The following is a 26806-nucleotide window of genomic DNA, read 5'->3' as shown; positions in this document are numbered from 1 at the left end:
GGATCTGAACCGATTCCTAAGGATTCAATCCTTCCACGTGGAATCAATTCGAACAGTAGTTCCCACCCTGCAGGGAGGAGAATTTCTGGCATCAATAGACATCAGAGATGCATATCTGCATGTGCCCATTTTTCCTGCTCATCAGAAGTTTCTGCGCTTCGAGGTAGGAGAGCGCCATTTCCAGTTTGTGGCTCTGCCTTTCGGGATAGCCACTGCACCTCGAGTGTTCACAAAGATCTTGGCTCCTCCTCTGGCCAGATTAAGGGCTCAGGGTATAGCTGTCATAGCATACCTAGACGACCTGCTCTTGATAGACCGGTCGGTAGCCTCTTTGAATGGAAACTTGAGGACCACGGTCAGGTATCTAGAACACCTGGGTTGGATCCTCAACTTAGAAAAGTCTTTCCTAAAACCAGTAAGAAGACTGGAGTATTTAGGTCTGATTTATAGATACAAGCCAGGAGAAAATATTTCTACCCCAGGCAAAGATCACTGCTTTGAGAGAGCTGATTCTGACAGTAAGGACCAAGAAGGGTCCCTCAGTCCCCCTTTGTATGAGGCTACTAGGGAAGATGGTGTCTTCATTCGAAGCAGTTCCCTATGCTCAGTTTCACTCAAGAATGCTGCAACACAGTATTCTGTCGACCTGGAACAAGAAGGTTCAGGCATTAGACTTTCCGATGTACCTGTTGCATGCGGTGCATCAGAGCCTCAATTGGTGGCTCATACCCGAAAACCTGCAGAAGGGGAAATCCTTTCTACCGGTTACCTGGACGGTGGTAACAACAGATGCCAGTCTGTCAGGTTGGGGAGCAGTTCTGGAACAGGCTGCGGTCCAAGGGGTATGGTCCAAGACAGAGGACCTTACTCATCATCATTCTGGAGATCCGGGCGATACATCTAGCTCTAAAGGCCTGGACTATCAGGCTACAGGGTTGTCCGGTCAGGATCCAGTCCGACAATGCCACAGCAGTGGCTTATGTCAATCATCAGGGAGACACCCGGAGCCAAGCTGCTCAAAAAGAGGTGAACCAGATCTTAGTCTGGGCAGAGATGCATGTGCCATGCATATCGGCAGTTTTCATCCCGGGAATAGAGAATTGGCAGGCGGACTATCTAAGTTGCCAGCAGTTACTTCCAGGGGAATGGTCTCTGCATCCCGACGTCTTTTGGGCCATATGCCAAAGATGGGGGGTTCCAGATGTAGATCTCTTTGCATCCCGATTCAACAAAAAGATAGACAGATTTGTGGCAAGGACAAAAGATCCTCTTGCATGCGGGACGGATGTGTTGGTGATTCCGTGGCATCGGTTCTCACTGATTTACGCATTCCCGCCTATTCTGCTACCACGACTCCTTCGCAGGATCAGGCAGGAAAGGAAGTCGGTACTTCTGGTGGCCCCTGCTTGGCCCAGAAGGACTTGGTATGCAGAAATAGTAAGGATGACAGTAGGTTCCCCGTGGACACTACCGGAACGCCCAGACCTGTTATCTCAAGGTCCAGTATTCCATCCTGCCTTACAAACGCTAAATTTGACGGTTTGGCTATTGAGACCCACGTTCTGAAGAGTCGTGGGCTCTCAGGTCCTGTCATATCTACCTTGATTAATGCAAGGAAGCCAGCTTCCAGGATGATTTATCATAGAGTCTGGAAGGCTTATATAACCTGGTGTGAATCCAGAGGTTGGCATCCCAGGAAATATGTCATAGGTAGAATCCTTGATTTTCTACAGATGGGATCAGAGATGAAGCTGGCCTTGAGTACCATCAAGGGCCAGGTCTCTGCTTTATCAGTATTATTTCAGCGGCCACTTGCTTCGCATTCTTTGGTCCGAAACTTTATGCAGGGGGTGATGCGTCTTAATCCTCCGGTTAAAGCGCCCCTAAACCCCTGGGACTTGAATTTGGTCCTGGCTGTGTTACAGAAACGGCCTTTTGAACCAATAAGTCAGATTCCTTTGGTCTTGTTGACAAGGAAATTAATTTTTCTGGTGGCCATCTCTTCTGCTAGAAGAGTATGAGAATTAGCAGCTCTTTCCTGTAAGGAGCCTTATTTGATTATACACAAGGATAGAGTGGTACTACGCCCTCATCCTAGTTTTTTACCGAAGGTGGTTTCTGATTTTCATTTAAACCAAGACATTGTTCTACCTTCCTTTTTTCCAGATCCCTGTTCTCCGGAAGAGAGATCTCTACATTCGTTGGATGTAGTAAGAGCAGTTAAGGCCTATCTAGGGGCAACTACTCAGATCCGCAAGACGGATGTTTTGTTTGTGCTGCCAGAGGGTCCCAATAGAGGACAGGCAGCGTCAAAAGCTACCATTTCTAAATGGATTCGACAGTTGATCATTCAAGCTTACGGTTTGAAACAGAAGATTCCTCCGTTTCAGATCAGGGCACATTCCACAAGGGCTATTGGTGCTTCTTGGGCAGTGCATCACCGGGCCTCTATGGCTCAAATCTGCAAGGCCGCAACCTGGTCTTCAGTTCATACATTCACCAGATTCTATCAGGTGGATGTGAGAAGGCATGAGGATATCGCCTTTGGGCGTAGTGTGCTGCAGGCAGCGGTACAGGGTCCTCAGGTCTGATTGCACCCTACTTGGTCGTGGTTCCCCCCCCCCTCAGGTAGCATTGCTCTGGGACATCCCATCAGTAATTACTGTGGCTCTGTGTCCCGTGATGTTCGAGAAAGAAAATAGGATTTTTTAAAACAGCTTACCTGTAAAATCCTTTTCTTTCGAAGGACATCACGGGACACAGAGGTCCCGCCCCTCTTCTAATACACTATATTGCTTGGCTACAAAACTGAGGTATCCCTGCAAGGGGGAGGGATTATATAGGGGGTTGAACTTCCTGATAGGGTGTGCCAGTGTCCAATCACCAGTGATACCTATATAACCCATCAGTAATTACTGTGGCTCTGTGTCCCGTGATGTCCTTCGAAAGGAAAGGATTTTACAGGTAAGCTGTTTTAAAAAATCCTATTTTTTTTTTGGTAACTCTGAGGAGATTGTGTAGTGATTTGTACAGATTGAATTATTTGGCCTCAACACCAATGCCTCGTACACACAATCAGATTGTTGGCCAACAAATTAATTCTCCATTATAAACACTAGTTTACAAGAACGACCGCTTTTGCTTCCGAGCATGCGTGTTTGTACTTTGGACTTTTGTCTGACGGACTTGTGTACACACGATCAGAAAATCCGACAACACACATTTGTTGGCGGAAAATTTTGAAAACATGCTAGTCAACGTTTGTTGGCGGAAAGTCCGACAACAATTGTACGATGGAGCGTACACACGGTCGGATTTTCCACCAACAGCCTGACAGCCAACATTTCTCGTCGGAAAATACGATCGTGTGTATGGGGCTTTAATGGTATGTCTGGTAGAAATCCACTACAGCTCACCATCCAAATAACACCATTCCTACAATAAAGCATGGAGGTGGTAATATCCTGTTATGGGGGTGTTTCTCTGCAGCAGGAACTGGAGCACTTGTCAGGATAGAAGAAAAATGAATGGGGGAAAATACCATCCAGTTCTTGAGGAAAATCTGCTGCCCTCTGCCAGAAAGTTGTCAATTGAAAGAAGGTTTACCTTCCATCAAACCCCCCCCCACAATTGTGACCCAAAGCACACAGGAAACATGACCACAAAGTGGTTGAAGGAGAAAAAGGTGAATGTCCTTGCATGGCCTAGTCAGAGCCCAGACTTAAACCCTATTGAAAAGCTGTGGAATGACTTGAAGACTGCAGTCCACAAATGATCACTATCAAATTTAACTGAACTTGAGCAGTTATGCAAAGAGTGGGAAAATATTGCAAAGTCTAGATGTGCAAAGTTAGTAGAGACAAATCCCAACAGACTAAAGGCTGTAATTAAAGCAAAAGGTAGTCCAAGAAGATACTGACATAAGGGGGTGATCTTTTTTCCAACTCAGTGATTCTGTTTTTGAATTATTTATTTTTTTTTTTTTCTGACATGTTGGTGTTATATCTTTCACTTGGATGTTATAAGTTGCGCTAGAAAATACAGCTGGATAAAACATAAACTGTATCTGTCTTCATTTCAGGCTGCAAAACAAAATTTGATTATTTTAAAGGGGGGTGATTCTTTTCTATACAGTGCCTTGAAAGTATTCATACCCCTTGAAATTTTCCACATTTTGTCATGTTGCAACCAAAAATGTAAATGTATTTTATTGGGATTTTATGTGATAGACCAACACAAAGTGCGCATAATTGTGAGGTGAAAGGAAAATGATAAATGGGGTTCAAATTTTTTTTCCAAATATCTGAAAAGTGTGGTGTGCATTTGTATTCAGCCCCCCTAAGTTGATACTTTTTGTAGAACCACCTTTTGCTGCAATTATAGCTGTAAGTCTTTTTGGGTATGTCTCTACCAGCTTTGTACATCTAGAGAGTGACATATTTGCCCATTCTTCTTTGCAAAAAAAACTCCAAGCTCTGTCAGATTGATTGGAGAGCATCTGTGAACAATCATTTTCAAGCCTTGCCACAGATTCTCAATTGGATTTAGATCTGGGCTTTCACTGGGCCATTCTAACACATGAATATTCTTCGATCTAACGCAGGGGTCTCCAAACTTTATTTTGAAGGCCGCATTGTAAAATAATTTTAAAAATAAATCCGCAGTAGGGGAAAAGAATAAAATGTACCAGGCTACTGGAAGCGGGGTTAGATGGTGCACCTGTATCCTACTCCTGCAGCTAAATGCAGAAGGTTAAACTTCTAGGGCTCTAAATCTGTATCCCCATCGGAGTCTCACTACACATCTGTGTTTCCATCACCCATCAGAGCATCCCTGCAAACTGGTGTCCCCATCGGAGCCCCTCCGCACATTTGTGTCCCCATCAGCGTCTCCCTGCACATTTGTGTCACCCTTAGACCATCACATCCCCCTGTGTCCCCATCACAACCATCAAACCCCCCCCCACAATTGTGTCCCCTCCAGTGACCTAAACCCTCTCCCCAGAACTGTGACCCCCTTCAGTGCCATAACCCCCCCCCCCCACACCACACACACACACACACACACACACACACACACACACACACACACACACACACGCATGCGACCGTGTCCCCTTCAGTGGCATAACACACACCTGTGTCCCCTTCAGTGCCATAACCCCCACACACACACACGCTGCGTCCCCTTCAGAGCCAACACCCGCAAAACAACTGTGTCCCCTTCAGAGCAATCAACAACACCCCCCCCCCCCCCAAACTGTGTCCCCAACAAAGCCAATTGATCCTCATGCCGCAAATTTGTTTCCTCCCCCCTCAGTCTCTCCGTACTTTTACCGCTGTACAGAGTGCCTCAAGTGCAGACCTTCTGCACCTCCCCATCTTCGCTCCTGCCCCGCTGGGAGCCGGGAGGTGCACCCGATCTGCACTGAAATACCTCATTGGTTGAGGCCGAGCGCTGGGAGTTGTTATGGGACCTGTGCTGCATACTGCCGGGGGTGAGTATGCATCACAGGTTTTGTAACCCGACAATGCTTTGGCAGAGGGACCGTCCCTGCGGTAAGTCTGATGACTCTAGCTGTGGGCCAGTAAAAAGGGCCTAGCGGGCCATACTTTGAAGACCCCTGATCTAAACCATTCCATTGTAGCTCTGGCTGTATGTTTAGAGTTGTTGTCCTGCTGGAAGTTGAACCTCCGCCCCAGTCGAGTCTTTTGCAGACCTTAACAGGATCTCTTCTAAGATTGTCCTGTATTTGGCTCCATCCATCTTCCCATCAACTCTGACCAGCTTCCCTGTCCCTGCTGAAGAAAAGCATCCCCCACAACTTGATGCTGCCACATCATGTTGTGGGGATGGTGTGTTCAGGGTGATGTTCGGTGTTAGTTTTCCGCCACACATAACGTTTTGCTTTTAGGCCAAAAAGTTCAATTTTGGTCTCATCTGACCAGAGCACCTTCTTCCACATGTTTGCTGTGTCCCCCCACATGGCTATTCACAAACTGCAAATGGGACTTCTTATGACTTTCTTTCAACAATGGCTTTCTACTTGCCACTCTTCCATAAAGGCCAGATTTGTGGAGTACACAACTAATTGTTGTCCTGTGGACAGATTCTCCCACCTGAGCTGTGAATCTCTGCAGTTCCTCCAGAGTTACCCCTTGGCTGCTTCTCTGATTAATGCTCTCCTTGCTGGGCCTGTCAGTTTAGGTGGACGGCCATGTCTTGGTAGGTTTGCAGTTGTGCCATACTCGTTCCATTTTCGGATGATGGATTAAACCGTGCTCCATGAGATGTTCAAAGCTTGGGATGTTTATTTATAACTTAACCCTGCTTTAAAATTTTCCACAACTTTAACCCTGACCCATCTGGTGTGTTCCTTGGCCTTCATGATGCTGTTTGGTCGCTAAGGTTCTCTAACAAATCTCTGGGGGCTTCACAGAACAGCTATATTTATACTGAGATTAAATTACACACAGGTGGACTCTATTTACTAATTAGGTGACTGAAGGCAATTGGTTCCACTAGATTTTCATTAGTGGTATTGAGTAAAGGGGGCTGAATACAAATGCACTCCGCACTTTTCACATATTTGTAAAAAAAATTTGAAAACCATTTATCATTTTCCTTCCACTTCACAATTATGTGCCACTTTGTGTTGATCTATCACGTAAAATCCCAATAAAATACATTTACGTTTTTTAATTGTAACATGAGAAAATGTGGAATTTTTCAAGGCACTGTATGTATGTTCTGTGCATGTGCCTGCAGTTTGTCCAGGGGACAACTGTCACCAAAACAGATATTGATAGGAAATCCATAATTTTACAGTTTACACCAAAACAAGCAATGGGGTTTTATCCTTCAGTAGGGACACCTTTTTCAGTAACATCTGCCTGAAAGGGGAAATTCCCTCATTTTGGGAAGGTTTCCTTTTGCTTCTGTTGCTGTTGTTGGGACAGGAAGTGAAGTAAATCTCCCCAACCGGACACAAACAGCAAAAAATAAATTGATAGGGTCTTGAAGATTGTAAACTCAAAAAAAAAAATTAATTAAATAATAGGTTTATACTTACCAGTGCTGTGTGCAATGGAATTTCACAGAGTGGCCCCAAACCTCCTCTTCTTTTCGGTGTGCCACCATTGGAAGCCGCTTCCTATGGTGGTACACTTGCGGGCTCGATCCTAAGTGGCACTGCATCCATATACACAGACAGCCTAGCTCAGCCTCGCTTCCTCAATACAGGATTTGACTGACAGCAGTGGGAGGCTTCCATTGCCTCAGCAAAACCTGTGAGACCCAGAAGTGAAAGGAGAGAGCCGCTGCAGATGGGCACAGTGCTGGATCGATTAAAGACTCAGGTAAGTATTGGAGGTGGGGTGGGGGGGGTGGGGGCTTTGTGGTGAGAGGCAATACTTCTACCTTAACATTTTTTCACCTTAATGCAAGAAATAAAAAAAACAAAAAAAGGCGCTAAATCAAAAACAAACAAGTGACCGAATATTTAAATTCATACAATACTATAAGTGCAAAGTCCAGCAAATAAGGCCCCTTTCACATGGGTGGCTATTCTGCCGCTGTTTAAAAGCATGTTTTGTTATTTTGAAATTCCAAGATTCCAGGCACAGCGATCACTTGCAGTTGCACATTGTGATTAGCTGCGATACAAACCCAATACAAATCCTTTTCTTCGGGTCAGATAATATGATTTGACTTATTGGTTACTTATGTAATAAACTTTTATTGCTTTTATTTTTTGTTTTTAAAAAAAGGGGTCCTGGAAGCTCTACGTCGATATTATAACAATGCTGCTCCTGAGATCAATCATGTCTGGCTCTGCTCTTCATTGGACCACTTCAGTAATGCTGCAGGAGACAAAGGATGGGGCTGCGGTTTCCGAAACGTTCAAATGCTTCTTTCTTCCTTATTGATGAGTGACTCCTATAAAAACAGTTTACAAGGTATATTACATAGAACATACATTACACCCTTGCTATTTACTCCTCTACTCATTGCGCAAGGATTTCTTTCATGAGACATTATGTAGGCTTTCAGACTTCAGCTATAAAAATAGCGCATGAACACAACCTCTCTACCTCCGCTCCACTTAACCCCCTCTCTCTCTCTCTGCAGCTTACTATTGGTCAGTCTTTGTAATGGACTGCTTCACCAATAGTGACTACAGAGGGAAGCCCTAAGTACTACTTTCATAGCTGAAGTTGCATTTGTATGAAAGAGTCCTGTTCGTTTTATGGCTCCCAGGAGCTGTAGAAAGTAAGTATAGATGAGCACAAACACTTGTTTCCTACATTAAAGCAGAATTTCACCCAAAAGGTCCATCTTCCTTCTCAGCCACATATACCCCACTCCCCTGCCATACTTAGACTATATCTAATTATTTTTTTGGGGGGGGGGGAGAGAGAGTGGATACATTTGTTTTCAGAGATACCTGCTCCCAGTTCTGCCCGCCTAGGCAATCAGAGCGAAAGGTCAAAACCCCCCTTCCTGCCTGCAAGCATCTGGGACATGTCACAGGTACTAAAAGACTGTGATTCCATTCATAAGGCGCAGTGGGGAGCCTACTGTGAAGCCGCATAGTCAAAGCTGGGTTCCCACAGTTAACAGGCCGATGATGGGGTCCCGAAGACCGATGAAGAACCGACCTGGGTGAGGACGGCACTGGATCCTTGGACAGATGAGTGTCTGCTTATTAAAAAGTCAGCAGCTACCGTTTTTGTAGCTGCTGACTTCTAATTCTTGGAAACCTCCTCTTTAATGTTACTCCATCCAAAAAATTGTAGTTATACATAGAACCTGGTGAGTCCGCCATTGATATCTTTTGTCTCTTAATGTGACAGAGCCGCTTGGGCACCCCGACTAGATTCTTCTTTCCGCCAAAGAATGCCTCCTGCCCTCCAAACCGTTCCGAGCAGACCAAGAGCTAATATCAGCCCTTTTTACCCCAAACATCGTGCACAGACAAGATGTGAGGTAAAATCCAAAAGAATGACTTTCAAATCCAAAAGAATACTTTATACCCTACCGGAGGACATCCCCTCCCGATCATATTAACCTAATAATACAAACTGTAAACATGAATAAAATTAACATAAATAAGGAATAGCCAACATAAACTATGTTGCTCCCCCTTTAGCAACTAATAACCTACAGTGATATACTTAACATGAGCTAAATAACTAGGCACTTAAACCAACCTAGGCGGAGGTGACAATACTAGCAGACAAACACACCGAGGAGGCACATAATGGGGAAATGATGCAATGGACAAAGAAACATAACACCTTAAACAGACTGTAGCAGAAGACCCACTTACAGTAAACACATTATGGCAGGGGACACCAGACAGGTTGCTGTGAGCTGATAACATCTGCTATGAGTCTCACAGTGCGAAGCAGTAATTGTTGGTAATGTGGCATCTAGGCCCTAAACATGGATCCCGGGCCTAGGCTCCCAGAGTCTGTGTGTTCTGGGTAGACATGAACCCGAATCAGAAACAAGACTACTCCAAGGATCCCCCAGGCACACAACACCCAAAGAGTAGTGTTCCCCCAAAAAGCCAGGCTTGTAATCAGTGGGTAGGAGTCTTGCCCCTGTCCTGGTTATGTCTGTCACAAGTGTTACCAAACCCACACGAGTAAAATCAGTCTGTATATGCAGTAAAGCATGCTTGTTACTCACTGTGGAACTTGAGGGGTTAATCCTCTTCATTATGTAAAAAGGCTGTTTGACCCTGACATATCTGATCCTCCCCTTCCTCCACTGTCCTCAATTGATCTGATAAGACAGAGCCTTTTGGAGCCACTCTGCACTTGCTCAGTTTGGTGTGTATTGCTAGAGTTTTTTTTTTGTTTTCTCCATGGGAGGGTGCATGTGATTGGCACAGGGCCAATCAGCACTGTCCAGGCAGAGGGTCAGGGGTCCTGCAGCCTCATAGGACAGAGTAGAATGAAAACTCCTCCTACAAGCTTTAACCAGACACTGATAGTCACAAGACTGCTATATACTGTTGATGAGAAAAGGTATTTAGTAGGGTTGCACCGAATGGGTTTTTTGGTGCCGAAACCGATACTGAAAATGAAAAACACACTAGGCCGAAAACCGATACCGAAAATGGCCAATACCGAAACGTATTTTTAAAAAAAAATTTTTATATAGGAGATGGTCAGAGACTGGGGACATGGTACAGGGGATGGCCAGAGACTGGGGACATGGTACAGGGGATGGCCAGAGACTGGGGACATGGTACAGGGGATGGCCAGAGACTGGGGACATGGTACAGGGGATGGCCAGAGACTGGGGACATGGTACAGGAGATGGCCAGAGTGGGACATGCTGCAGGAGATGGCCAGAGACTGGGGACATGGTACAAGAGATCAATGCAGCCTCACCAATATACAAGAACATATTTGGGGGGCACACCATACAATGGGTTTAAATTCAAGATGGTGCTGCTATAAGACCTACAAACAGTACAAAATATTTTACAGCGCACACATACAAGAATGACATTTCCTGCAGGGCTAGTTAAAAACACCTGAACATATTCAAAAATATGGGGGTTTGGTCACACTATATGGTCATATAGTGCTAAGCCCACTTACTGCGACAAAGTACCCCGCCTCACCAATGCCCGTCAGATGCAGCCTGCCAGTGTCCCCAGTGCAGCCAGCCAGCCAGCCTGGGTCCCCAGTGCAGCCAGCCAGCCAGCCTGGGTCCCCAGTGCAGCCAGCCAGCCAGCCAGCCTGGGTCCCCAGTGCAGCCAGCCAGCCAGCCTGGGTCCCCAGTGCAGCCAGCCAGCCAGCCTGGGTCCCCAGTGCAGCCAGCCAGCCAGCCTGGGTCCCCAGTGCAGCCAGCCAGCCAGCCTGGGTCCCCAGTGCAGCCAGCCAGCCTGGGTCCCCAGTGCAGCCAGCCAGCCTGGGTCCCCAGTGCAGCCAGCCAGCCTGGGTCCCCAGTGCAGCCAGCCAGCCAGCCAGCCTGTGTCCCCAGTGCAGCCAGCCAGCCTGGGTCCCCAGTGCAGCCAGCCAGCCAGCCAGCCTGGGTCCCCAGTGCAGCCAGCCTGGGTCCCCAGTGCAGCCAGCCAGCCAGCCTGGGTCCCCAGTGCAGCCAGCCAGCCAGCCTGGGTCCCCAGTGCAGCCAGCCAGCCAGCCTGGGTCCCCAGTGCAGCCAGCCAGCCAGCCAGCCTGTGTCCCCAGTGCAGCCAGCCAGCCAGCCTGTGTCCCCAGTGCAGCCAGCCAGCCAGCCTGTGTCCCCAGTGCAGCCAGCCAGCCAGCCAGCCTGTGTCCCCAGTGCAGCCAGCCAGCCAGCCAGCCTGTGTCCCCAGTGCAGCCAGCCAGCCAGCCAGCCTGTGTCCCCAGTGCAGCCAGCCAGCCAGCCTGTGTCCCCAGTGCAGCCAGCCAGCCTGTGTCCCCAGTGTCCCCAGTGCAGCCAGCCAGCCTGTGTCCCCAGTGCAGCCAGCCAGCCTGTGTCCCCAGTGCAGCCAGCCAGCCTGTGTCCCCAGTGCAGCCAGCCAGCCTGTGTCCCCAGTGCAGCCAGCCAGCCAGCCAGCCTGTGTCCCCAGTGCAGCCAGCCAGCCTGTGTCCCCAGTGCAGCCAGCCAGCCAGCCAGCCAGCCTGCCTGTGTCCTCAGTGCAGCCAGCCAGCCAGCCTGTGTCCCCAGTGCAGCCAGCCAGCCAGCCAGCCTGTGTCCCCAGTGCAGCCAGCCAGCCAGCCTGGGTCCCCAGTGCAGCCAGCCAGCCAGCCTGTGTCCCCAGTTCAGGAAATGTACACCATGTGGAAAGAGATCACAATAAAGATGGGGTTCTAGCTCTTTCCACTATAGCTTTTTTTTTTTTTTTTTTTTTCAGAAAATTTTTTTTATTTTAATTTAATACATACACTTCACAAAGCAGTTATACATAATATATAGTAATACAATTTCTATAAAATTATACAAATTCTCTATTATATTCTCAATATTAATATCTTCTCTCTTACCCGCCCCAAGCCTTCCCCCCTCCCACCCTCACATCTACCTGTCAATCGTCACTTTTTAGGGTTGCTTTATTTTATTTTAATTGCCACTCCCTCATTTGCCGCTGGCTTCCCCCCCAACCTATTCTTTGTTGTGTAGTTATCACCCCTTGGGTCCACTCGCTATCTTACTCCTTCTTCTCCCCTTTCCTTTCCCCTCCTTTTGCTTCTTCCTTTTCCGACTATTTTTTTGCCTGTTCTTTCCTTTCTACGCCATTCCCTCTGCTCTACATCCGGAGCTTTTCCACTACCAGTTGATGGGGGGCCACTTCCGCCTCCCTCAACCAGGGTTGCCATATTTTGTCAAATTTCCCCTTGTCATTTCTACGGTTGTAGGCCAGTCTTTCTCTTGGAAGGAGGGAGTTTACATATGAGATCCATTGCTTCCCAGTGGGCACCGTAGGAGCCATCCAGTATCTTGCGATAAGTTTTCTAGCTAAATACATCAATCTAGTTATCATAAGATACTTTCCTCCAGGGAACATTTCTGCCTCAATGGCGCCAAGCAAATAAACCGTCGGATTCAAGGGAATATGGATTTGCGCCAACCCAGAACTGCGTCTGGATACCTCTTCCCAGTACCTATGCAGCTTTGGGCACCTCCACATTAGGTGAATAAAGTCCCCCCTGTGCACTCCGCACTTGGGGCACGCAGAAGAATCCCTACCTCCCCACCTGTGGAGTTGCACTGGTGTCCTGTAGGCCCTGTGTAAAATAAATAATTGTGATAACCTTTGTGGTGCAGATAACAAGACCACTGAGATAGCTTTGAGTGCCGCTTCCCACTGATTATCGTTTATCTCGCCTACATCCTCTACCCATTTTTTCCGACACTTTAATGATGTATGATCTTGGGTCCTAATCAATAATTCCCTGTATATTTTTGTTATTAGTCCTTTCCTTGTGTCTGCTTTCAAAACTTCATTCAGTATTGGGACTGTTTTTACTCCTAAGGAGTGGGTTGTTTGTTGTGCCTGTAGCGCATGGCGGATTTGAAGATATTGGTAGAAGCCCCTAGGGTGCAAATGGAATTCCCTACATAGTTGTTCATATGACTTTAATACGTCCCCCCTCATAGATTTGTGAGAAGAACCAAATCCCCCTTTCCTTCCAGTGTGAGAAACCTCGCAACTCCTGAACCTCAGTATATCTTTTATTATGCCATATTGGTGTGAATGGGAGCACGCCCATTATTTTCAATATTTTCCGAGTTTCCCCCCAAACCCTTTTAAAAAGAGAACTCATAGGTTCTAATCCCTTCATACTTGGTAGATCCATTTCTAAATGGGAGGCCGCCGCCAATGTGGGTTCCGAGATGGTCACCAATCTACATATATGGTCCTCATTTCTCACTCTACCCCATCCTGCTATTTGTTGCAACTGTGATGCCAAGAAATATAACCTGGGGTGGGGTATTGACAGCCCTCCTTTATCTTTTTCATATTGCAGTGTTTCCAAGCTAATTCTAGGCACCTTTTTTTTTTCCATATCAATTCTCTCGTTAATGTGTCTATTAGTCTGAACCACTTCTTTGAAATCCATATTGGTGAATTGTGGAGGATATACAATTGCTGTGGGGCCCAGATCATCTTTACTAGATTTGCCCGTCCTACGACTGACAATGGGAGCCTACACCAACGGTTACATTTTTCTTTCTGTCTGGTGAGCAATGGCCCCAAATTCAGTCGAGGATACTCGGCTGGCTCTGGGGACACCATCACTCCCAAATATTTAAAGCAGTTAACAATAGCAATTTGTTCAGCCCCCTCTGGGAGTCCCTCCCTCGTCTGATCTAATGGCATTATAGTTGATTTCGACCAATTAATTGCAAAGCCCGAAAAGCTGCCAAAGTTTCCCACTATCTCCATCACTGCCTGCAAAGAAGAGGACATATCCCCTAGATATATCAGTGCATCATCTGCATATAAAGATATTTTTTCCTCTCTCTGAAATCTGCGGAACCCCACTACCTCAGGTGAGTTCCGGATCAGTATAGCCAGGGGTTCAAGGCGAACAGTAATGGAGACAGCGGGCAGCCCTGTCTAGTCCCCCTATATAATCCAAATGGGGGGGGAGAGGATCCCATTGATGCGCGACCTGGCTCTAGGTTTGGAATACAGTACTCTTACCCAGGATATGAATTTACCTCCTACTCCGAATCTTTCCAGTATTTCCATGAGGTAGGGCCACTCCACACTATCAAACGCCTTAGTCGCGTCAAGTGACAGAATGGCCCTACCCCCCGGATTGTCCACTGGCATCTGCAAATTCATGTATAACCTCCTTATATTATCAGACGTAGAGCGCGTTGGTATAAAGCCAGACTGGTCGCAATGAACCAGTTTGCCAATTACCTGAGAAAGCCTCTTAGCCAAAACACTGGCCAGCAACTTAACGTCTGCATTCAATAACAAAATTGGACGGTATGAATCCATTAGAAGTCTATCTTTTCCTGGTTTCAAAAGAACTGTAATTATTGCTTCTTGCATACTATCTGGTAACCTTCCCACTTCCCCAGCCTCCTCTATTGTCTGCAACAATGATGGTAAGAGGACCTCCCTATAATGGGAGTATACCTCTACCGGTATTCCATCTGGGCCTGGGGATTTATGACGCATTGCCCCCTCTAATGCTTCCGTTAATTCAGCCAGTGAAATTGTGGAATTCAGAGTTTCCCTCTCCTCCTCCGTTAACCGCGGAAAAGGACAGGTTTGTAGGAACTGTTCCAAGTCCGATGGTTTATACCTGGTTTTACTAGAGTACAAATCCCTGTAGAACTGCTGAAAACTATTTACTATGTCTGAGCTGAGAGTTAACTTCTCTCCAGTTTCAGTCCCTATAGCTAGGATATTTGTAGATTCCCGTTGCTCTCTAGCTATTAGAGCTAATAGGCGGCCAGTATTTTCCCCCTCTTTGAAATAACTTTGTTGCTGAAAATATCTTCTCTTCTCTGCTGCAGATAGCCACACCGCATTGTGTACTGCCTGCGCCTCTCTCCATAGCTCTTGATTGGAATGTGATGGGTCAATTAAGGCCTGCTCCCTTTCTTTCAGTTCTTCCCGTACCCTGGTTTCCCACTCTCTGGATCGGGATTTAACTCCCGCAATTTCTTTAATGAGGCAACCCCTCAAGAATGCTTTGAGTGTATCCCAGACTACCGCTTTACTGCCTGAGCCCCCATTTAATTGTAAAAATTCCCGTAAAACCTCTCCCGTTCTATCTGCCTGTGGGAGCAGAGTCAACCAATATGGGTTCATTTTCCACAGTGGTTGTCTCGAGGTACCAATAATGCCCAGCCGTACCCAAAATGGGGAGTGGTCAGACAGAAGGCGCGGCTCATATGCAGAGTCCTCTACCCACTGAAAAAGTGACTCATTCCCCAGGCCCAAATCAATACGTGAGAAACCATCATGTGTTGCAGAGTAACAGGAGTAACATCTATCCTTGTCATGTCTCTCCCTCCATACATCCCTAAGTCCCAATTCCTCGAGGAGGGCGGCAAAAGCCGTCCTTCCAGAGGTATGTCTCATATTTTTAGATGTCAAAGACATTCTGTCAAGGGAATTATCCAAGATATTATTGTAGTCTCCTACTGCTAACACCGGGACCCCCGGATACAGAGCCATGAACTGCGATAGGCACCCAAGGGGAACTGCTGAAAAAGGTGGAGGAATGTATATGGAAGCTATTATACACATTAGTCCATTTAAGCTTACATAGTAGAAAAACAAACTTTCCCTCCTTATCCACTCTCTGTTGCAAGCACTCAAAGGAGATATCCGAGGAGATCACAATACTAACCCCCCTTGAATATGAGGTATGCATAGAATGAAACTGTTTCGGGTATCTCCTTGAGCGCAATAAATGTACAGAGTCAGGCCGCATATGTGTTTCTTGCAAACAAATTATCTGGGGTTTCATTTTATCAAAATATTTAAACATTGCCCTTCTCTTATCCCTATCCCCCAGCCCCCTTACATTCCATGTCATTAATAAAATACCCTTTTTTTCCCCCCTTTACTCATACATGATAGCTCTCTATTTTCTGCACTCATAGAATCGAAAACAGCTACATAAATAGTAAATCATAACACCGTTGGCCTTCTGGTTTTTAACCATTCCAAGGACCCTACCAGCATACAATACATTTCTACATAACTTTATTTTTTCCCCCCATTTGTCAGTTGTGTGATACAAAAAATATTTGTGGCAAAACTTATACTTGTGATAACTTCCCTTTCTTAATTGCATAAATCCACCCCTTCTCGTGCCTACCCTCCCTCATCTCCACCCCACTCCCTCCCAAACCTTCCCACCCTTCTTCTCCCTCCCTCCCCTCCCCTCCCACCCGCCCAACTGGGCCTACCCTAGGGGCTTGTATCTTGACCTCCCACCTATATTCACTCCCCAACATACTCCCTCCCATCTTTTCCATACCATTCATCTCTGTATCCCCCTGTTCTACGGGGACTTACCTCCCCCCTCTCCAACCTTTTTTAGTGCCACTCCTGTGCGATGACTTTTGTGTTTGTGAAGGTAAATACTCATATCAGGCCCATTTTAATATAATTAATATATCAATCTTCCACTATTTTATTACATTCTAATCCCCCTCCTAATCCGTGTTTTACTTGCCAACACTAAACATTTATTTAATTTTTATTTTTTAATTATTATCTGTGATCCCTTTTCTTCCCCTTTCCTTCCCACTACCCCTATAAAAAAAAAAAAAGGGGGGGGGGGGGGGGGGGGAGTCTAAATAGTCTCTGATCTCTCATCTTCTGTATTCCGTGCTGTTTTCCCGTTGTCCTTCAACCACTCTTCAACACTCCGTGGGGAATCAAAAAAGTGTATACCATTTATATTAGTCACTCTCAATCGGGGTGGGTATAGCAGTGCATAGTCCATCCTGATTTGCTGTAGCGTACGTTTGATTGGTATGTATGCCGCTCGGCGCTTTTGTAGCTCTGGAGAAAAGTCCTGAAATAATACAATTTTGGCCCCCTTGTATAGAATCTCTCTCATTTCTCTTGCCTTCCGGAGCAACGATATTTTATCTCTAAAGTTGAACAGTTTTATGATTATGGGCCTTGGATATTCTTTTCCCTGACGAGGTCTAGAGGGGATTCGGTGTGCACGCTCAATGCCAAAAAAAGGAGAAAAAGTCGCAGCCCCAAATATTTCTTTGGCCCATTCCTCCAAGAACTCTATGGGGTTAGACCCCTCACTCCGCTCAGGCATGCCAATTATTCTTACGTTGTTTCTTCGATTTCTATTTTCTAATTTGTCCATTTTGGCTGCTTGTTCTTTTATGCGTTTTTTCATCTCAATGACATCCTGTTTGAGTGGAGATAACGTGTCTTCTACTGCACTTAATCTTTCTTCTAAAGCCGTTGTTCTTTCCTCCATCTCCTTCAGCTTGCCGCCTATCACTGCGATTTCCTCCTTTATGCCTTTCAATTGGGCATCCACCCCTGCGATTGATTCCTTGCATGCGATTATCGCATATAGGAGGTCCCTCATTGTGGGTTCTTCTGCTCTTCCCCTTTGTTCTCCCTCCATATCTGCCTCTGTTATGTTAGAGAGCTTTCTAGTTGCTCTGTCACCGCTTGAGGTATCCACTTTCCCTGCTTCTTGTTCCTTTATATGCAAGGCAGTCGTCGGGCTTGGCACCACCGGCACTGGTCCGCTGCTTGAACTTTTCCTATTCCCTGATGGAACTGTGTGAGTTAGTTGTGTAGATTTAGCTGGTGAAAGAGATGTCCTAGCAAATCGCTCTAGCTTAGTTGCTGCTGCAACTGCAGTTGCTGCTGCAGCTTTTGCTTGATTTGTCTGATTTTTTGTAGAGTGTGTGACTTGGAATCCTTCTTGTTGTGGCTGGTTTACTTTCTCCTCAGCAGCTCGTTTCCCCACCATGTTGTTTTTCTCCTTTCTCCTTCTCCTTTAAGGATTAACCAGTTTACACATTGTTTCAAAACATTGCCCAGTGTTGCATCATCACTTGTTATTTCACCCTGTTAATTCCTGTTGGACTCAAAAAGAACGACAAAACAAACCAAAAAAAGGGGGGAAACACTGTCCCTTTACATATGTCCAGAGTTTACAATGTCATCTCGCTCAACTGAGCCTGAGATTAAATAGTAGGCGGTGAAATACTGCACTTTAAATTGCCACTTTAGTCATAATAGCCAGCTTTTAAACACCATTCCTCTATTTATATTGATTTGTACTATTGCTGTTTGGTTTAGTTGGCCTCCCCAGCCTGCTCCCCTTCTGTCTCACACCCGGGACTAGAATTGCATCTTTCTGAATCGCAGATATAATGTCTTTGACGGCAAGGGTTAAGTAAAGAAAGGCAGCAATGGATTCAGCTCAGCCCCAGTTCCAGCTGAAAGTTTCTATTAGTTTCAGCTATACATTCAGGGTAAACAATCATATATGGCAGATATGTAGGTTGAAAACAGTAGGAAGAGCTTACACCTGCATCAGACGTCTTCACACATGATAGTCAATCTCCAACGTTACCTTATGAATTTTATATGTATAGAGTCTTTAATAACAACTGCTAAGCAGTAGATCAGCTCAGGGAAGGTTCCAAGTGAGAGTGCAATAAATTTTATATTTATGTTTCTTCTGCTATGGGCTAAGTTTAAATAAGCATATGTGGCAGATATGCGATTCGAGACAAATAGGAAAAACTTTCACCTGCATCAGACGTCTTCACACATGTCTGTTGGTTTTCAGCATTACCTTATGTTCTTAACTACCGCTCACCGCTTCACTCCCCACAGCCCCAGTTACTGAGGCCAATTCGTTACTCAGCTGCTGATGTCTCAAATGGGTGCCTTTCACGCTACCCCTCTGGTTCCTCTCACCAAGCGTTCGCTCCGTCCCTCACACCGGTGCTGTTGTCGATCTTAAAGCCGGTTTTCTCGCCGAGCGCCGGCAGGTCTGGGAGACCTCTCACGCCTCCCCCCCTGTCACGCTCTCCGCTGTCCTCCGGGACTCCGCTCTTACCGGGGATAGGTATGTACTTGTGCTGGTGAAGGTGTCTGTCTCTAGGGCTGAAGTCAGCTGCTTTCTCCTGCTGCCGGGTCGGCTAGCATTTCCTCAGCTGTATGCTTGCTCGTTAGAGCTGGTGGAGAGGAGATCACACACACACCCTCTCACTCCCACATCCGGTCACGCCCCATCTGAGTTCTGAACATTTAGTACCCTTTCCACTATAGCTTAAAAAAAAAAGTAATTCCATGTTAATGTAGAACACCACTAAGCATCATTTCCATCTAAAATGGCCACATAGAATTTAAACAGTTTCGTGAAAAGAACCATCTTTGCTGTTGTTTTTATGGTTCTCCTGCTTCCAGCAGTTATACACATGTGGAAGAATGTAATAATAATACCTGTACTTGGCCTCTACCATTTTGTCTATGGTGAGGATAGGTACAGTTGTAACGCACAGCGTGCACTGCTCCTTGCTAATATTAATTAGGACAAGTACAAAAAATAAAAATGTTTCTATTTTATATGGGCAGGCCTCCTATCTAGAGAAACTGATACAAAATTAATAGTTTAAAGGTCAGAGTAGAAAAAAAAGTTTCTGATAAGACCAGTTTCTTTTGTAAATGAATAGATTACATCACTTGTGAATGAGTAAAATCAATTCTATTGACATATATCCTGTCAAGAGTTATAAATTACAGCTTACTAACTTATTTATTAGAAAGTGTTTTTTCCTTTTTGTTTTTAAACTGCTTTTTTATCAATTTCAGATTGCAGGTATATACCCTGTATTCCCAAGATTCAGGTTTTGATAGAAAATGCCTGGAGGGAAGGATTTGATCCACAGGGAGCCTCTCACTTCAGAGGAAAATTACAGGGTACAAAGGCATGGATTGGAGCATCTGAAATATATTGCCTACTAACATCTCTGCATTTAAAGTACGTTTACTAGTTTTTTCTCCTTCCTCTGGATCAACGGTGGGTATAGGATTGGGTATATGGAATTGTATGATATTTTTTATTTATTTATTTATTTTATCAACCTAACTATGTTTTTTTTCAACCTAACTATGTAACTAGTGTATGGAAAGTTTAAAGTGGAACTCAAGTCAGAACTCTTTTTTGGAATGATTTCTCTTTAAAATCTATCTCTGGGCAAGTCTAAATTTTTTAGTATGCTCCACACCATTTTTTTTTTTTTTTTTTCAACCCCTGGTATCTTTTTTTTTTTTTTTTTTTTTTTTTTTTTTTTATGTCTGTAAAAATCCCTCACTAAAGTCTGGGTGGCTCCAGCAACTCAGTTTTGAGGACTCTGCCCAGTTAGAATATAACATTCAGGAATTATTTGGAGTGAAGCCTTTTTTTCAGTGAGTGAGCCTTAAAGTGTTACTAAACCCACAACAGTAAAATCAGTCTATATGCAGCATAGCATGCTTATTCCACTCAGTGTGCAACTTAAGGGGTTAAACCTCTGCATTGTGTAAAAAGGCTGTTTATCCTGTATGCACAGATCCTTCCCTCCCTGCACTGTCTAACACAGGCAGAGTAGCCAACCTGCACATGCTCAGTTGTGTCTTTTATGCTGGAGAAAACATTTACTTGTTGATCAGAGCTAGCCAGGTCACATGATATTGACATCACACATGTGGACGTGTATACAGGCTGTAGGGGAAATCCCCTCCTACCTGAACTTTCGGCACTGGAGAAACTCTGCAGTTTATCACTGATCGTGGTATATAAATCAGCCAAAAAGATATATATAGTGTCAGTATTTTAATGTAAAAAGATGATTTACAAGCTGTGGACATTGTGGGGGGGCAGATTAACTATTTTTATATTACAGGGTTTAGTAACACTTGAGGGCTTGGATGTATACACAAACATTTATTCACCTAAGAAACTCCTTATTTCTCTTTTCTCTATTGAGGCAAAAGCAGGGGAATGCAGCTTAGGACATGGTTCCACGTGACATTTAAAGGAGAAGTCCAGCCTGAGCTTTTTAGGCTGGGCTTCTCCTTAGAGCCCATTCACACAGGGGCAACACGACTTCCAGCACGACTTTGGGAGGCAACTTGGACACGACTTGAGTATGAATCACAGCACGACTTGGGGCAACTTACAACACAACTTGAAGTCGCCTCCAGGACAGGGAACTTTACAAGTGGCCAATCAGAGCTTATCAGCTGTGTGTGAGAAAGAGGGGGCTGGCTGTTTAGTGGAGGAAATTACTTTCTGTTTCCTTTCTGCTTCCTGTAAAGTTGCCTCAGTATGAACAGTGATCAGACTTGGAGGCAACTTCCATTGAAATCAATGGGTACAAGTTGCCTTCAAATCGGATTGAAGTAGTTCAGGAACCTTTTCTGAAGTCGGAGCGACTGCAGTAGTGTGCATTAAGACAGATCCATTCACTTACATTGATTTATTCATGTAGCGCGACTTGAGGCGACTAGGGGCAACTTGGGGCGACTTGAAGTCGGATCCAAAGTTGCCCCTGTGTGAATGGGCTCTTAGGGTCACAGTAGTGAAATTAGTTTTAGGTGTGTAGGTGATCAAAGGATGCTTTTTGATTTTGGCAAATTAAAGCAGTTCAAATGCAGCAGACTGAGACATGCTGCTTTTAGAAAAATACAATGCAATGCAGAGCATAGCAAAAGCGGATAAGTTCATATTACTGCATATCATCAAATTTAACATTCCATACAAGAGCCTTTCAAATTCTTTACGGGTACCAGCAGCATCCCCAGAGGTGTTTTTATATTGCACAGTGTCATGTACTCCATGAAGTGTTCATTGTAAATGATTTCTACTGTAGAAACATATTACACATTTACTATTATGTCTTCTATTTTACATAGGTGTCGGATTCTTGACTTTCACAAGCCAAGCAGTTCATCAGGAACACATCCTCTGTTGTTTGAATGGGTTCTAAATTACTATTCATCGGATGCTTGTCAAGCTACAGGCAACGTCACATGGTCAACCAAACCTGCCATTTATTTACAACACCAAGGTATTGTGCAACTTAATCACCTTTTTATATCTCTGATTCTTTTTTATACAATTCCAGGGCTGCTTGCCTTCTATTTTTTTTTTCTGTTTACAAAAAGCCCTGTAATTGTATACTACTGTTGCTTGGACTAAATAACCTAACCCCACTTGGTTTCACAGAAAACAGACAGCAATTATTAATTACATTGTTTAAGTGAGGGACACAGGAATTATGTGATCTTCAGGTTGTACTGCCACTTGCAAGAGGATTGGACACTGGCAAAATAAAAACCTTGTCCAGATCGGAATAAACCCTCCTACTACCAGCATGCCTTAGGGGGAGATTTACCAATACAGCAAATAATAGGTTAGTCTTTAGTCTTTACAACAGTAAAGCTGAAGAAAAGACGTTCATCCTCCTAGAACACTAAGGGGGAGATTTATTAAGACTGGTGCAGCGCTGCACAGTAACTAATCAGCTTCTAGGTTTCAGCCCACGCTCAAACTGAGGGCGGGTTTGAAATTGTGCAAGTTCAGTTGAACTCACACGATTGCTTTTCAAAGCCAGCATTTCAGTTTGACTTCGGGGGCGATTTGACAGACATCTGTGTGGGTTCATGCACAGATGTCTGTTGAAATGGCCCCCGAAGTCGCCAATAGTAGTGCATGAATCGGTGCGGCGCCGCAAAGTCTGTGTTGCACCGATTCGGACGGTACCATTGCTGGCAATAGGCTCTGATTTGGCATGTGATTTGACATGTCAAATCGGCCCAATGTGAATTTGGGCTTCTTGTCAAAGCTTAATTGATCAAGCTGAAGTTGGAAGCTGATTGGGTACTATGCACAGCTGCATCAGTTTTAATAATAAATCTCACTTTTAGTATTCTAGAAGGATGGACATCTTTTCTTCAGCTTTACTGTTTGTCAAACTCTTTTCTATACCAGTTCTGGAGATTTTCAGCACTGTTGTCCTTCACCATGGTTTTAGGAGCACCCCATCTGGACTGAATGTTGTGAAGATACCTTGGAAGTGACCTTCTATCACTGGGTTCCACATGGCACACTTTTTAAACTATGTTTTGGTCAAAGTTAGCAGTGGAGCGATTTCCAGGTACAGAGCTGCTAGGATTGCCTCAGCTCTTGCCCTGTCTCTGAAGACTCACTTAGTGAGTAGGCTTGTTGAACAGAAAAGCAGGAGCTATCTCATGTTTATCAGTTGCTGAATGTCCTTATTCTCCCAGGTTTTGCCACAGAAGGGGTTAACACGGTGGAATTCAGCACTGGCATCATCTGCTGGGTATAGTGTTGCATGCCCTCTGCTCTTTCCCACCATATACAGTGAGGGGAAAAAGTAATTGATCCCCTACTGATTTTGTACGTTTGCCCACTGACAAAGAAATGATCAGTCTATAATTTTTTTTTTTTTTTATATTTAACATAAAGTTTATTTATTTGTCACAAACAAACAGAATAAAAAACGGGTTACATTAGCTTAAGACAGATATTGTACAATAATCAGCTATACCATGTCAAGTCAATAAGTACATTGATGATGTTACATTTCAATATCACAATCGATGGCGAGAGTAGACTTTTAAGAAATCAAATCAGGATCGCTATAGGAGACCTCTTGAGGGGAGGGGTCAGGGAGGGGGGAGGGCAGTCTATAATTTTAATGGTAGGTTTATTTTAACCACTTGAGCCCCGGACCATTATGCTGCCTAAGGACCAGAGGTCTTTTTCCAATTTGGCACTGCGTCGCTTTAACTGCTAATTGCGCGGTTATGCAATGCTGTACCCAAACGAAATTTGCGTCCTTTTCTTCCCACAAATAGAGCTTTCTTTTGATGGTATTTGATCACTTCTGCAGTTTTTATTTTTTGCGCTATAAACGGAAAAAGACCGAAAATTTTGAAAAAAAATGATATTTTCTACTTTTTGTTATAAAAAAAATCCAATAAACTCAATTTTAGTCATACATTTAGGCCAAAATGTATTCGGCCACATGTCTTTGGTAAAAAAAATGTCAATAAGCGTATATTTATTGGTTTGCGCAAAAGTTATAGCGTCTACAAACTAGGGTACATTTTCTGGAATTTACACAGCTTTTAGTTTATGACTGCCTATGTCATTTCTTGAGGTGCTAAAATGGCAGGGCAGTACAAAACCCCCCCAAATGACCCCATTTTGGAAAGTAGACACCCCAAGGAAATTGCTGATAGGCATGTTGAACCCATTGAATATTTATTTTTTTTGTCCCAAGTGATTGAATAATGACAAAAAAAAAAAAAAAAAAAAATATTTACAAAAAGTTGTCACTAAATGATATATTGCTCACACAGGCCATGGGCCTATGTGGAATTGCACCCCAAAATATATTCAGCTACTTCTCCTGAGTACGGGGATACCACATGTGTGGGACTTTTTGGGAGCCTAGCCGCGTATGGGACCCCGAAAACCAATCACCGCCTTCAGGATTTCTAAGGGTGTAACTTTTTGATTTCACTCTTCACTGCCTATCACAGTTTCGGAGGCCATGGAATGCCCAGGTGGCACAACCCCCCCCCAAATGACCCCATTTTGGAAAGTAGACACCCCAAGCTATTTGCTGAGAGGCATATTGAGTCCATGGAATATTTTATATTTTGACACAAGTTGCGGGAAAGTGACACTTTTTTTTTTTTTTTTTGCACAAAGTTGTCACTAAATGATATATTGCTCACACAGGCCATGGGCCTATGTGGAATTGCACCCCAAAATACATTTAGCTGCTTCTCCTGAGTATGGGGATACCACATGTGTGGGACTTTTTGGGAGCCTAGCCGCGTACGGGGCCCCGAAAACCAATCACCGCCTTCAGCGTTTTTAAGGGCGTGAATTTTTGATTTTACTCTTCACTGCCTAACACCGTTTCGGAGGCCATGGAATGCCCAGGTGGCACAAACCCCCCCCAAATGACCCCATTTTGGAAAGTAGACACCCCAAGCTATTTGCTGAGAGGCATGGTGAGTATTTTGCAGCTCTCATTTGTTTTTGAAAATGAAGAAAGACAAGAAAAAACTTTTTTTTTTTTTTCTTTTTTCAAATTTCAAAACTTTGTGACAAAAAGTGAGGTCTGCAAAATACTCACTATACCTCTCAGCAAATAGCTTGGGGTGTCTACTTTCCAAAATGGGGTCATTTGGGGGGGTTTTGTGCCACCTGGGCATTCCATGGCCTCCGAAACTGTGATAGGCAGTGAAGAGTGAAATCAAAAATTCACGCCCCTTAGAAAGCCTGAAGGCGGTGCTTGGTTTTCGGGGTCCCGTACACGGCTAGGCTCCCAAAAAGTCTCACACATATGGTATCCCCGTACTCAGGAGAAGCAGCAGAATGTATTTTGGGGTGTAATTTCACATATTCCCATGGCATGTTTGAGCAATATATCATTTAGTGACAACTTTGTGCAAAAAAAAAAAAAAAAAAAAAAAAATTTGTCTCTTTCCCGCAACTTGTGTCGCAATATAAAATATTCCATGGACTCGACATGCCTCTCAGCAAATAGCTTGGGGTGTCTACTTTCCAAAATGGGGTCATTTGGGGGGGTTTTGAACTGTCCTGGCATTTTATGCACAACATTTAGAAGCTTATGTCACACATCACCCACTCTTCTAACCACTTGAAGACAAAGCCCTTTCTGACACTTATTTTTTACATGAAAAAGTTTTTTTTTTTTTGCAAGAAAATTACTTTGAACCCCCAAACATTATATATTTTTTTAAAGCAAATGCCCTACAGATTAAAATGGTGGGTGTTTCATTTTTTTTTTTCACACAGTATTTGCGCAGCGATTTTTCAAACGCATTTTTTGGGGAAAAAACACACTTTTTTAAATTTTAATGCACTAAAACACACTATATTGCCCAAATGTTTGATGAAATAAAAAAGATGATCTTAGACCGAGTACATGGATACCAAACATGACATGCTTTACAATTGCGCACAAACGTGCAGTGGCAACAAAATAAATACATTTTTAAAAGCCTTTAAAAGCCTTTACAGGTTACCACTTTAGATCTACAGAGGAGGTCTACTGCAAAAATTACTGCCCTCGATCTGACCTTCGCGGCGATACCTCACATGCATGGTGCAATTGCTGTTTACGTTTGACGACAGACCGCCGCTTGCGTTCGCCTTAGCGCAAGAGCAGGGGGCGACAGGGGTGCTTTTTTTTTTTTTTTTTTTTTTTCTTTATTATTTTTTTGCTTTTTTATCTTATTTTTAAACTGTTCCTTTCATTTTTTTTTTTTTTAAATCATTTTTATTGTTATCTCGGGGAATGTAAATATCCCCTATGATAGCAATAGGTAGTGACAGGTACTCTTTTTTGAAAAAATTGGGGTCTATTAGACCCTAGATCTCTCCTCTGCCCTCAAAGCATCTGACCACACCAAGATCGGTGTGATAAAATGCTTCCCCAATTTCCCAATGGCGCTATTTACATCCGGCGAAATCTAAGTCATAAAATGCTCGTAGCTTCCGGTTTCTTAGGCCATAGAGGTGTTTGGAGCCACTCTTGTCTCTGATCAGCTCTATGGTCAGCTGGCTGAATCACCGGCTGCATTCTCAGGTTCCCTGTTGAGACAGGAGAGCCAGAGAAAAACACGGAAGACGGTGGGGGGGGGGGGGCATTCCCTCCCACGGGTTGTAAAGGCAGTCTAGAGGCTAATTAGCCGCTAGGATTGCTTTTACATGAAAGCCGACCGCTGGCTGAAAAGAATGATACCAAGATGATACCTAAACCTGCAGGC

General features: G+C 44.4%; 1 protein-coding gene and 1 long non-coding RNA gene across 7 annotated transcripts in view; one reads left to right on the top strand and one right to left on the bottom strand.

Moving 5' to 3' along the window:
* The window catches only part of ZUP1 (zinc finger containing ubiquitin peptidase 1), a 96719-nt gene that overhangs the window by 28519 nt on the left and 41394 nt on the right, over positions 1-26806 (top strand). For 5 of the 6 annotated variants that reach the window (XM_073627129.1, XM_073627130.1, XM_073627128.1 and 2 more), the window contains exons 6-8: positions 7770-7958; positions 19799-19967; positions 21884-22038. In XM_073627129.1, coding sequence (XP_073483230.1) covers positions 7770-7958; positions 19799-19967; positions 21884-22038 — 513 coding nt within the window. The remainder of the gene's footprint in view (positions 1-7769; positions 7959-19798; positions 19968-21883; positions 22039-26806) is intronic. The other variant, XM_073627132.1, reaches the window with a different exon arrangement.
* Positions 7732-26806, bottom strand: part of LOC141140217 (uncharacterized) — a 123682-nt gene continuing 104607 nt past the window's right edge. Inside the window, exon 3 of the long non-coding RNA XR_012243904.1 lies at positions 7732-7938. This is a non-coding gene — a long non-coding RNA (uncharacterized lncRNA). The remainder of the gene's footprint in view (positions 7939-26806) is intronic.

Source organism: Aquarana catesbeiana, linkage group LG04, assembly GCF_042186555.1.
Source record: "Aquarana catesbeiana isolate 2022-GZ linkage group LG04, ASM4218655v1, whole genome shotgun sequence".
NCBI lineage: Eukaryota > Metazoa > Chordata > Amphibia > Anura > Ranidae > Aquarana > Aquarana catesbeiana.
This window is presented reverse-complemented; position numbering and strand designations above follow the sequence as displayed.